Raw genomic sequence first — 13682 nt, forward strand, 5'->3', positions numbered from 1 at the left:
AGGTTAATTCCTACCCAATGAATTCTTTGAAGATAAAGCTAAAGTACCTTTCTGAACAGGCAGACACAAGTTGAAATAGCCTGAGGGTAGCTTAGTTGTCTTACTGGGGGATGCATAAGAATTATCTGGGAAGTTAGGTTAGGAAACTGCAGAATCCTGGGATTTACTTTTAAAGATCCAAATTCAGTAGGTCTGAGCATTTTTAATAAGCACCCCAGGCATTTCCTGAAGCAGGTGGTTCAAGAACCACAATTTCAGAAAACAATGAACTGAATGTTCTCCAAGCTGCCTTCTACCCTGGGATTTTATGTTTGATTATGAGAGAGAAGCAAATCCCTTGCTGTTCAAAAGTATAAAACTTTGTTCCAAGATTTCAAATGGTTTGGAGAAATGTATACAATGCAAAAGGATGAATTAAGAATTGTTGAAAAAACTAGAGTCAAAAGGAAAATAACAGTGAGGAAATAATAAGGTTGGAGTAGGTTTAGTGTTATGAAATGCAAATTATATGGTCCTGTAGAGTTTCTGGGGTATGCTAAACATTTTCTATCAAGCTTCTTCAAAACAAAGTCAGGAGCAAAACAAGTGCAGAATAAATCACCTTTAGTGGCACAAGGACCTGAAGCCACATAGTGATACAGAGGCACTGCTCACCACAGTATCCCTGCAATAGATATGAAGAATTTGGTCCAACTATTTTTTACAACCCCAAGCTTTTAAGAGTCTACAGGGTCTAAAGCAATATGGTCCAAGTTTGCAGCCTGTGCTTAGTTAGCCTCTTCCCACTCCACCTTAACCTGCAAAAAAGCCTAGAGGCTGCTGTTAGAGACAGGGTATGGCCAAGAGCTTCAAAAGAACCAGCCTTTAATACCTTGACTCATTCCCACTGCTGCCCTTAACCTCCTTCCACTTTCCCTTCTCCTTGGGCATGGCCAGAGAGATCACAGCCTCTCGTGGCTGACTACCCTTCTAACCATACTTGGAACGAGAGAGCCTGCCAACAACTACGGAGCATTCACTTTACATAGGGAAGCTTACCAAACAGCCCAGACCAGAGCATTCTGGATGGAGCCAGGGTGAGTTCAGTGGCTGTGACTCCACAGCCCTCTCCCTGAATTCTGGGTCGGCCTCCATTAGAGAGGGTATTGTAGGAGAGGAAAAACAGTTATCTTCTACCCTTCTTAGGTTCATTGGCTGGGGGCCTATAAATTAGATTGACAAAAGTCAGATCAATAAGAGAAAAACAGAATTTATTAACATGTACATGGTACATACACATGGGACCACTCAGTGATGAGTGACTTAAAGGGGTGCTTAGAACATGGGCTTATATATCATCTTAACAACAGAACAATTAAATTGTAGAGAGGTGATAAGACAAAGGAAAAGGACTTTTCATTCATAGGGTGGCAAATGCTGCCAAGGTAAATATATAAGGAAAGGAATGGAAGATAAGAGCTTGTCAGCAAAGCTTGTTTTGTAGATGCCTGTGGTGCCTTTGTCAGGCAGATAAGCATCCAAAATTGTCTCTGGTAATCAGAGACATCACTTTCTGGTAGAGAGGGGAGGGAGGACAAATTTATGTCCCGTTTTTAGGTAAATAGGAAGGGATCGAGAGCTTTTCTTGTATCTACTTTTTTTCGGTTGTCTCAGCTCCAAATAATCCTTATGCCAGAGTGATATATTCTGATACCCTTTTGTAGCCTCCTGGCTATGTGTTTCTTGAAGCTGAAAGCAGTCACGGCTTCGTTGAATTCTGGCCTCTACCACTTTCTCCCTCTCCTTATAATCATCAACCTTCTGAACCATAAAATCCTTGGGGCAGCTTTTTAAATTTCATTTTATTTGTGTCTTGTGTTTCTTACATTACCTGCCACATAGCTGGATATATAGTAGGTTTTTAAAAAGCAGTAAGTATTATGACTACTGTGAATATGATCAAAAAGCAATATCATTGAGTGTGTACTGTGTTCCATGTGCTATGCTAGCCATTTTACACATGCATTCTTTCTAATTTCATTGCTATTTTTGGCTCAGTTATTTATTTATTTGAAGTGACATATCATAATAAGCAACTTTCCAGAATTCACACGGTCAACAAGTTAATGTAATTTAATTTCATTCTTTCCACTTTACCCATCTGCCAGATGAATAATTTGCTATACTGTATGTAGTTCTCCACCTCTATGTGACCAAATGTACATAAAAAGATAGTAACCTGGAAGGATGAACATTTAATCTCTAGTTATCTTGACAGCTTGGAATTGTAGGCCAATTATCATGTTTATAGGTGTCTATAACTTCTCCAAAGATGGAATTCTGTCAGGTGCAATAGTGCAAGCCTGTAGTCCCAGCTACTTGGGAGGCTGAGGTAGGAGGATGACTTGAGGCCAGGAGTTTGAGACCAGCCTGGAAAAAATAGCAAGACTGTCTCTAAAAATAATAATAATAATAAGATGGGGTGCACATTAAATTTTGACCAGCCCTAGTGGCTTTGTTTTGTACAACTTAGTTCTGCACATTTTAGCTCTTAAGTTTCTTGGAACCAGAGCTACTACAAGCAGAAAACTTCAAAGCTAAGCATTTACTCCATGGTGATTTCCTAGCCAACTTGTTAAACTCAAATGTGGTCCTTTGATGTTTACCCTAGACTTGCTGGTTTTTATGTAAATGATCCAATGAATTCTTCCACCATTTAATACCTTTATTTTTCCTCTTTCAACTGAGGTCTTGGTGTGATTATCATCGGCTTAGCCGTGACAGTGACTGGTATCACTGGTTTATCCACCTCTGCTATTGCCACAAATGGATGTGTCAGAGGAGGTAATTAAACTTGTGACCCGCACCATCATTTGTAAGGTAAAGGCAACACAGGCTCTAACAGTTCACCACTGACCTTTCTGGAGTGTTTTCAAAGGTAATGCAAGTTGGTTTCTTTTCCCCCATCAGGCAAAGAGATGCAAGAAAAATGGGGAAGGATTTAACCTTTGTCAAACCCCCAAGTTTCTCATTCCAGTTCCTTCAAGCAAGAAAGAAGGTCAAATGTCATGTTTTCTCTTTTCACAGCCAGGATAGTTTCTGTCCCAGGACACCAGCATAAGTCAACTTTTCCTTTCCAAGTCTGCACTTTCGATTGTGTTTACTTTTGGAAACCATCGTTCATCATAATGAGCAGTTCTCTGACTTGGTCTTTATGCCAGGCAAACCAGTTTCTCCTTAGCACAAAGAAACCCCGTTGGAGCCCGAGGCATGGACCTGAAAACTTAAGTTAAAGGCAGTGTAGTTTGCAGCAATAGGGAATCCAAGGAAGAAAAGTAAAATGCAATATCTTCTATCTTTCATTGCTAACAGGTCTTGGAGTTCTCATAATTCTTCTTTCCACCATGGTAACTTCTATTACTGGGTTGTCAACTTCTGCGATAGCAACTAACGGGTTTGTTCGTGGAGGTAAAATCTCTAAGATATCTAATGCCCTCATCACTTGCTACGGGTAGGCGAACAATTTTTTATACTTCTTTTTGATGGGAACAAGGAAGTAGCCCAATGTTCTTGAAGCCTGGCTATTTGGAGGAGCTGGATGCCAAAGAAAACCTAAGGTATGATGAGAATAGTCCAGGTCTACTCTGGTCTCTTTTCTAATGGATCTCTCTGGCACATTGTAGGTTATGCCTTACAGATGTGCACCTTCCTTAGGTAAACTTTTTCTTTTTCAGGCTAGTCTGCACACCTCTAGCTGATGTTCCTTGGAAACTGATTCCAGATTTGGCTTCTGTTTAAACGTTTAGTACATTTCAGGTGCTTCCTAGACCTTCATGAAATGGGATCTTTTAGAACATTTCAGGTTTTCACAGGGAGGTGGATCTTTCTGTGACAAGATTCAGACTGCTGCCTCCTGAAGTACTGGTGACTTCTCTCAGTACTGGAACCAAACACCTTTCTTGGGGGATTTTGCAGGTCTTGGAGTCATCATCATTGGCCTAAGTGTGGTAGTAACGACACTCACAGGTATTTCTATGTCTGCTATTTGCACGAATGGAGTAGTAAGAGGAGGTAAGCCAATTAATTTACTTATGACTAGAGGCTTGGTTACTAGTAATGTCTGGAGTTAGTTTACTATTGGAAGTGAAAGTAACATATTGCTAATTAGTCCCCAGTGTCCTAAACAAAATAACCCAAAATTTAAACAGCAAAGCAAAATTTTTCTCAACTAAAATTGGAATATCTTCATTGACATGACCCATTTCTTGTAACAAAACATGTTTATAAAGTGGAGAGTGACTATGTGTCTAGTAAGAAGGTATGGAATATTATAGCAAAATATATGGTTTCTTTGTACCTTGGATGCTCTCTCGCAGGTCCTCTCAGCATGGGTCTTCTCCAATGCCCCAGATGGCATTGCTGATGATTGCCACTCAGTAAACCACTCCTGCACCCAGGCCTCGGGGCTCACCCCAAACGCTGTGCTCCCAATGACCAACAGGCAAGGGAAGATCATTAGAAGGGAATAAACAAATAAATAAGCAAAGAGTTACTTTCAAATAATCTAGGAGTAGGCAAGCCTAGGCAGAAAGTGAAATGGATGAAATGTATTGTTGTTCTATCTTCCTTGGTTCCCCCTCCCCTTCCCCTTTGGTTTCTCTGGTTCTCTACTTGGGCACCTTATCCAGGTCTTCCTACTTAGGGCCTTCTAAAACATCCTGCCCACAACACACTTCCACTCTCAACTTCTGCCTGTCTCTCATGTTGATCCAGCCCACCTAGGTAACTGACTAGCTCATTTGTTTAAGGTGATCTGTATAAAGGAAATAATGGGGATTTGCTCCACCCAGACAATATGCTACATTTTTAGAGAGGACTTTGACCCCTGAGCCCAAAAGAGTTACTATAGTGAAAGAAATTTCTCTCAGCAAAAAGTAATTTTGTTTTGTCTTTAGGTATGTTGGTTTGTCATTGCTGTGCCAACTCTGCCTACCTCCAAAGCCAGCTCTGTATAGGAAGTCATAATCTTACTATGGTCTGTGATAATCAGACCTCCTAACATCTAGTGCTTTTCACCTTCAATAAGCTGCCCTAGGTACCCTTTTGGCATTTGACCAATCTAGTTCAATCCTTCATATGCACAGAAGTATGCAACTATATATATTTAATAGAACTATTTTTTCAATGTCCAAGGGAGAAGTAATTGTTCCAGACCCTCCCCACTTTTCTTCCCACTTGCAACTCCCAAACACTGTGCTCTCAGTGGCCAACAGGCAAGGGACCTACTTGTCACACCCATACATATATGGGTATTTAGGAATAATCGTGCCTTCTTGAGCTAAAAACATAGAAAACCAAGTTTGATTTATAGAATGAATAATACATCACACTCTATAGATACCTTGTTTTATGCAGCACATATATATCAGAAAATTTTACGTATGTACCTATATATGTTTTGTATATATATGTTTATATATATATATCATGCCTTCTTTCACTAAAAACATAGAAAACCAAGTTTGATTTAAAGAATGGATAATACAGATATCTTATTTTATGCAGCACATATATATTAGGAAATTGTATATATGTACATATATCTATATATGTGTAAATATATATTTTACATATATACACAACAGAAAGGAAGTTAGAAAAACAAAGATAAACTTCAACTACTTCATTTTCTACCTAGACTTTCCTATTCCTGGAAATTTTTTATATAAAATTTTACTTCAGTTGCATTATTAATTTGAATACCCCAATGATATTTTTATAAAGACAACGCATTTTTTGTAAAGTTTGCTGTGTTCTTTTTTGTAGCTTTTTTACATTTATGTTTTAATAGAGTGGGCTTTATTAAGTCAGGATACTTCTATTGTAGATTAAGTACAGAGTACCAAGAAGGGCTAAAGTTATTCACTGGGTAACACAGGATTCCTAAAATTACTGGGAAGTTGTAATACTGTTATTGAAATAATTCACACTGTAAATGTTCTCAGATAGTCACAATCATTTGGTCATATAAACTAGCAGTTCCTCAATGTAAAGTATGTTCATTTCTTGTTTCAGGTGGTGCCTACTATCTTATTTCCAGAAGTTTAGGGCCCGAGTTCGGTGGGTCAATAGGCCTGATCTTTGCTTTTGCTAATGCAGTGGCTGTTGCTATGTATGTGGTGGGATTTGCTGAGACTGTAGTAGATCTTCTTAAGGTAATTAAAAGCTTTTCTTTTTTTCTGCCAAGCAGCATAATTTAGTTTAGTTTGCCTTCTCAGGGCACTAAGGGATATCATTACAGCTAAATGAGAGGAAAAAAGTTAAATATAGTGGAAGGAGCCTGGGCTTGGCATCAGAAGATCTGGCTTTGAGTCCAGGTTCTCGCACTTACCAGCCAAGAAAGTTTGGATTAGTTCCTCTATTCTTCCGAACTTTGTTTTCCAAATCTATAATATGGGCTAATAATACTGTTATATGTATTTCACAGAAGTGTGGCACAGACCAAATGAAATAATGTACACAAAATATTGTGTAAAATATGCAACATCAGATAAATAATGGATATTACTGTCAACAGTAGTACTATGATTATGGTTATAGATTTCCAAAAGGAAAGAAAGTTTAAAAATTAAAATAATTCACTCCAGAAAACTAGCCATTTCCTAGTTTAGGTGCCTAGTCTAGGATGTCGCATGTGCAAGCACATTCATTAGCTGATATATCAACTAATTTCTAGTCCTTTTCTCATAGTAATGATAGCATTCACTGAATTCAATTGGTAAAAGTACTTCTATTTAAAAATTAGATAAATAAATGAGCTTACAGTTCACAAGGTATATTACCTTCAAGAGATGCATTATCAGGTTTGTGTCATCTGTTCTTACATAGGACACCACTTAACTTTCAGGATTTACACTGTAAACCATCCGTTTTTATTCTGCTAGGATTCCCCTTGACACACAGAAATAACTATTCATTCTTCTGAAATAAAACACAATATGTATATGTATACATATTTTCACTTAATACTACAACAACTTCAAAAGCTAGAATGAATCTCTAAAATGTCTAACTCCTAACCTTGACTATCAAAGGCCTATTATCACAGAAAAAAATGCTAGGTTTTTTATCTTCATAAATTTATGAATACTCCATTTTTCTATTATCCTATATGGCCCCAGGTGTAATTGTATAGTATCTCTTTTTACTGTTAAATGCTGCAATAAGACTCACATGCAAAAAGCTGTATCTCTAAGCACTTAATAATTTGTTTCCCCAGGAGAGTGATTCGATGATGGTGGATCCAACCAATGACATCCGGATTATAGGCTCCATCACAGTGGTGATTCTTCTAGGAATTTCAGTAGCTGGAATGGAATGGGAGGCAAAGGTAAATTTCTCAAAAATGATATTATCAACAGTGGCTGGTCAGGTCCTGAACAAATTGCAGGAGTAGAAGGAACTCCATATTCGAAAGGAATTGCTGTTATTACCTGCTATGGTGAAATGAGCAGGCAAGTGCTAGGTGGAACACCAAGCCTGCAAAGCACGAAGCCCACGCAGTCATGACTCAGGGCTCATGAGTCACATGACTGCCGTATTTTGTCTCTCTGTGCTGTCACCAAGGCGGCTGCCTTATGCGCAGACCCCTTATGATCATAGCAGTGGTGCACGCTGGAAGCCTGGGTCTCTCAATCACAAACCCTTGTTCCTCTTTCAAGCTGCCTGTGGGTGCAAAAGCCCAAGAGAAATGGCAAGTGTGTTGAGAACATAAGAGAGGCAAAAACTATCATTTTTGTCTGAAAGCCAGTACTTCACCAGCAAATTTAGGCACATCATAGGCTTTAGAACCAGAAAATCTCTGAGTTTAACTAGTGATAAAATGGATAGTAAATTTCTGAATGATGGGAAACATGTCTTTTGCCTCCTTTGTAATTCCCTCAAGTGACTGGTGCAATTGAAAATATTCCTACGTGCTTGTGGATGAAGTAACTAGAGCTCAAGCAGTCATGAGATGTGGAAAGACAGCCAAAGCCTCCCACCTATAAGTCAATAAAAAACATTCCTACATGGCATTTATTTGTAGATTATGCATTCACACATTCAACAAAAATTAAGTTAGTGCCTACCACGTGTTGAGCATTCTTCTAGGCACTGATATTCACCTGTGACCAAAACAGGCCTAATCCCTACATATGGTCTATGAAGAGATAAATAATAAGCAAGCAAATAAAGAAATAAATATAAAAAGGGAATTTGTGAAAATTAGTATCAACAGGACACTGTGATGAAAAAACACAGAACCCTACTTTAGAAAACTTTATTCCCTGAGTGAGGCAATGAAGTTTAGTAGCAGTAGAGGGTAGCATTTAAAGCTCCAGCTCTGTAGTTAGAGGGCCTGAATTTGAATCCAGTTTATATCTCTGCAGCCTTCAGTAAATTATTTAACCTCCCGGTGCTTCAGTGTCTTTACCTTTAAAATGAGGATAATAATATTGCCTACTCCATAAGGTTGTCAGTTTGTTGGTGGTATTATTTACCTAAAAGAATGCAGGTAAAGTAAATCTTCAACTGTTCTATTGTAAGCCCTCAGTGAACAGATAGCTGTTATTATTTAAATGGGCCAGGCACGGTGGCACGTACCTGTAATCCTAGCACTTTGGGAGGCTGAGGCGGGCAGATCACGAGGTCAGGAGTTCGAGGCCAGCCTGGCCAACATGGTGAAACCCTGTCTCTATTAAAAATACAAAATTAGCCAGGGTGGCGTATGCCTGTAATCCCAGCTACTCAGGAGGCTGAGGCAGGAGAATTGCTTGAACCCAGGAGTTGGAGGTTGCAGTGAGCCGAGATCGCGCCATTGCATTCCAGCCTTTGCGACAGAGTGAGACTCCATCTTGGGAAAACAAAATAAAATAATAAAACATAAAAGATTAAATTGTCAAGAAAGGCCTCTCTGAGGAGGTAACTAAGACTTAAAGGATGAAAAGAAGGAAATAGCTATGCAAGAAGTAGAGTGAAGTGCTTTCCAGGTAAAGGAAACAGCATATGGCAACACCAAGCCATAAACACCTTGCAGCATTGGAGGGGCTGAAGGAAGACCATCTGACCAGTCAACTTTGCAGACCGCTTGTGCTGAGCACACAGCAGCAGCCTGACGTCAAGTGCACTGGGAATCACAGGAATTGTATTCATCATTCTGCATTCTCGAACTCCTGCAGTTAGCACTGGGAACAGAAACAACCCATAAGTGCTCTGCCGAAAACAAACAAACAAAACCCCCCTCAAGTTTATCAGTGTTAAAACTTTTGGCTTCATTTACATTCCTGGGACAATGGTGGAAGTTACCCACCTGCTACTTAGAATGTTACAGAAATGTCACGTTCAACTGCCCAAACACATGTGCCATTAAAAATGTGGCATATACATCCAAGTAGAATAAGACCTATTTACATGCCATTCTAATAAGGATGCATGTATTACCTACTCTGGGTAGCAGAGACTTAACTGAAATATCAGATAGAGTCTTTCTGCAGTGGACATGTCTAACTTTTATAATTATGTAAAAAGTTGTTAAATAAATCTGATTTGGTTTCCTTTTACCTTTCCATTCCAGGCCCAAGTCATTCTTCTGGTCATTCTTCTAATTGCTATTGCAAACTTCTTCATTGGAACTGTCATTCCATCCAACAATGAGAAAAAGTCCAGAGGTTTCTTTAATTACCAAGGTACATGGAATAAATTGGTTGCTTTTCATTAAATACTTCTCCATTGCCCTCCTCATCACCATCCCCATCACCCCAACCCCAGCCTTCGGAATGCCTGGCTCCCCTTTCAAGTTACTTGTGGATGCGGAAGCCCAAAAGAAATGGGAAGTACGTTGGGGAAACATAATAGAGACAAAAACTATCATTCTCTTCTGAAACCCAGTACTTCACCAGCAAATTTGGGCACACCATAGGTTTTAGAACCAGAAAATATATGAGTTTAACTAGTGATAACTAACTAGTGATAAAATGGATAGTAAATTTCTCCAGGAAAGAGCCTGGAGCTGGATTCAGGAGACCCAAGGTTGGATCTCAACTCTGCCACTTAACAGCTGGAAAGAACACCTAATGTGACTGGGTCTCAGATTTTCCTGCCAAAATGTGGGTGATAATAAGAACTTCCTGAGGGAATTTTGAGAAACAAATAAGACAGTGGATGTGAAAGTGCTTTGTAAACCTTTTGTTGTTGCTGTCAAATAGTAGAAACAGAGACACAGCTCAGTTTGTTCAACCACTGCAGAGCGCTAAAGTCAAACATAGTCATTTCTCTCTTTCTGCTAGACTTGTTTGCACCTTGCTTTCCCATAGCATTACCTAGTTAAGCATCACTGTCAGGCTTTCAGGCAGAAAAGACTGTAGGAGTTACTCAGTGTAGCATCCTGTGATAACATCACAGAGCATGAAATTTGACTTCTTTCTCTCCTTATTTTACTCCTTCTATCTGTTCTTGCTTTCCTCTTCCCTCTAGCTTACTCAAGAATCCACTGCTGAGTTTTTAAATGTTTCCCTTTATTATTTACTCAGTTGTCAGTATTTATTTCTTTTTGATATCACATACCTCTTTCTTCCTGATTCCTTTTCTTCATAAAGACTTTCTGGTTTGCTTTGCATGTTAATATCCTTTTCCCTTCTATCATTTTCCCTCCTTCCCATTCCTACCATATTTTTTCTTTAAGCCTTTTTTCCTATTTTTGCATCCCAGATTCTTTTGTTCACATTTTTTTCCTCTCCTTTTCTCTTTTTTCCTTCTGTTTTTCTTCTAGGTTGTTTCCTTTTATTTAATAATTTGGTGGCAATGTGTGGGATGGTATTATTTTATTAACAAAGCTTCTCATCATAATATTCTCCCATACTGAGGATTTGGTATAAGCAGCTAAGATCTAATATCTAGGAGTAAAAAGTAAAAAGATTCATACATTAGTAGCAAAATTGTAAAGTAGACTCACACACAAGGTTCTTCAACTACCAAAAAAGGCATAGAAAACCAGTGTGTTGATTGTTTATGGTATTTATGCATGTGAGAATGTAGTTGTGTGTGTGTGAATGTGTGTGGTGGTGCATTTGTGGGTATGCCAGTGTGATCATGAGAGAATTCATCTCCTCCTCTTTCAACCTTTTCTAGATGCAAAAAAGTCAGGCAACCTGGATCTCTTTTGGCACAAAAATTGATTTTTCAGAGCTATGTCATACAGATCTAAAACCTTATGATATATATTTTGACTTTTGGCAAATATTAACATAAAGCTCCTCAGGAGTACACCACATCTTCAAGTTCATTCCATTTAGAATATAGGAATGTGGCCGGGCGCGGTAGCTCACGCATGTAATCCCAGCCCTTTGGGAGGTCGAGGCAGGTGGATCGCCTGAGGTCAGGAGTTTGAGACCAGCCTGGCCCACATGGTGAAACCCCATCTCTACTAAAAATACAAAAAATTAGCCAGGTGTGGTGGCGGGCGCCTGTAATCCCAGCTACTTGGGGGGTGCTGAGGCAGGAGAATTGCTTGGTTGCTTGAACCTGGGAGGCAGAGGTTGCAGTGAGCTGAGATCGTGCCATTGCACTCCAGCCTGGGCAACAGAGTGAGACTCTGTCTCAAAAAAAAAAAAAAATTAGAATATAGGAATGTATTTGCATTTAGGACTAGGGAAGCCAATGGTAACTTAATCTCCTGTACTGTGAAAAATGTCTACATCATAATTTTATTATAATTTATGTTGCAGCATCAATATTTGCAGAAAACTTTGGGCCACGCTTCACAAAGGGTGAAGGCTTCTTCTCTGTCTTTGCCATTTTTTTCCCAGCAGCTACTGGGATTCTTGCTGGTGCCAATATCTCAGGAGATTTGGAGGTATGTTGTTTGCTCTGCTTTGCAGTCCTGGGAGTGGTGGTACACTTGGTGGGTAGCACAAGGAGATAGAGAGGTTAGATGTGACCATATTACCCTACAGATTCAAACTGTAGATTTCTGCAAGATTTCCTGATGATTTAAAAGTTCTCTCTTTTAATGCCAAATTTGGATTTATATTCCAGATAATTCTTCCAAAAGTCTTATTCAGTGATATCAGAAGAACAGGGTAGTGTGATAGTGTGTCATATTTCCCCAAAATAAATGTAGTTCAGTGAAAAAAATACCAGAACCACCCTTTCTCTTTTAAACCCAAATGAATAGGAATATTTTCCTGTAAAAGTAAAAAAAACAAAACAAAACAAAGGAAAATAATCACATTTTCACTTAGCTTCCCACTTAATTATTCTGTGTGAAGTACTGCAAAGAGGATGGTATGAGTTAAGATATGGGAATGCTATAAGAGACCAGCAATAGTGGCCTAAACAAGATGCAGGTTTTAATGCACAAAATCTAGCTCAGTTGGGCACAGTGCCACATGCCTATAGTCCCAGACACTTGGGAGGCTGAGGTGGGAGGATTGCTTGAACCCAGGAGTTTGAGGCCAGCCTGGGCAACACAGCAAGACCCTGATCTCTTTAAAAAACAAAAATAAATAAAACGTATGTATATTTCTTGATGAGTCTTGATATACTCATAAATAAATAAATAAAAATTTTATGTTAAATCATCCCGTAGGCCACCCAGTGGAATAAGAAAAGTCTGCTCCAAAAGGTAGCCCAGAAACCCAGATAACCTCTTTGTTTCACCGTTACTTTGGGGCTTGCCCTCCATCTGCAAGGTCACATTCCAGTCCATGGGAAGGGGGATAAGCATGTAGAGGGCAAGCAATTCCTAGAACTTGCATGTATTGCTCCTGCTGACATTCCATAGGCCAGAATTTAGCCTTGTGGCCTTACCTGGTTGCAAAGGAGGGCGGGAAATGTAGTCTCTATCTGGGCAGCCACATGCCCAGATAAAATCTTAGGGGGTCCTAGTATTAAAAGGAGGAAAGTGAGGACGTATATCAGGGGACAATAAGCCATTTCTAACACACACACACACACACACACACACACACACACACACGCAAAGTAGAAGACACAGGCTTTACCACAACAAATTATTATCAACTTTGGAAGACAAGAAATATTTTCAAGACTCATTAAGAAATATACATACATGAAAAACATATGCATTGTTCAAGCGGGAAGTGAAATGAAAATACTGAACAAATAATTGTTAAGTTAATCAGGGATGATTTTCTCAAGGAAATAATTTTTGAACCTGAGCATAAAGCAAAGTCTGGATGCTGGCTATTAATGAAGAAATATAGAGTATTCCAGGCAGAGAGGATAGTCAGGCGTAAGGAAACTGGGGACAGTGAGAAGTCTCTTACAGTTCAACTGGAGAAACCCTGATGGGGCTCAATCACCTTGAAGGCAAAGGGAAACAGCTGTTAGAGGGACTTGAGCCAGAGGTGCTTGCCCTAGAATATAACTCCATGAAAGTAGAGAGTTTGCCTTTGATTTTGTTCATTGCTGTATCCTCAAAGCTAGTAAGGCCTCAATAAATACTAATTGAGTAAATAAATAAAGGCATTTAGATTTTTATATTAGGGGCCACAGTGCTATGGTAAATTCTCCAGCAGAAATATGGCATAAAAATATTATGCTGAAGTGCAGAAAAGTTAATAACTTGTTCAAAATGATTCAAATAGTATCACTGCTGAATGAAATTTAGCTGTGGATGTTGAACTTCTGGTTTGTCAGTTCTG

The 13682-nt window shown here is 39.1% G+C and overlaps 1 protein-coding gene and 1 long non-coding RNA gene across 4 annotated transcripts in view; one reads left to right on the forward strand and one right to left on the reverse strand.

Moving 5' to 3' along the window:
* SLC12A1 (solute carrier family 12 member 1) overlaps window positions 1-13682 on the forward strand; it is a 97647-nt gene that overhangs the window by 16856 nt on the left and 67109 nt on the right. The window contains exons 5-9 of one of the 3 annotated variants that reach the window (XM_008956839.5): window positions 3352-3447; window positions 6055-6194; window positions 7259-7369; window positions 9593-9704; window positions 11742-11869. In XM_008956839.5, the coding sequence (XP_008955087.4) occupies window positions 3352-3447; window positions 6055-6194; window positions 7259-7369; window positions 9593-9704; window positions 11742-11869 (587 nt within the window). Of the gene's footprint in view, window positions 1-2727; window positions 2824-3351; window positions 3448-3954; window positions 4051-6054; window positions 6195-7258; window positions 7370-9592; window positions 9705-11741; window positions 11870-13682 lie in introns of all 3 variants that reach the window. The other 2 variants (XM_003831481.5, XM_034938723.4) reach the window with 2 other exon arrangements.
* On the reverse strand, window positions 1235-12952 carry LOC134729071 (uncharacterized). Its single transcript, XR_010109911.1, has 8 exons — window positions 9580-12952; window positions 9049-9203; window positions 8623-8872; window positions 7473-7704; window positions 7213-7346; window positions 6822-6960; window positions 4337-4458; window positions 1235-2409 (listed from the first exon to the last, which is right to left on the reverse strand). It is a non-coding gene; the product is annotated as an uncharacterized LOC134729071 (long non-coding RNA).

The sequence above is a fragment of the Pan paniscus genome, chromosome 16 (assembly GCF_029289425.2).
Source record: "Pan paniscus chromosome 16, NHGRI_mPanPan1-v2.0_pri, whole genome shotgun sequence".
NCBI lineage: Eukaryota > Metazoa > Chordata > Mammalia > Primates > Hominidae > Pan > Pan paniscus.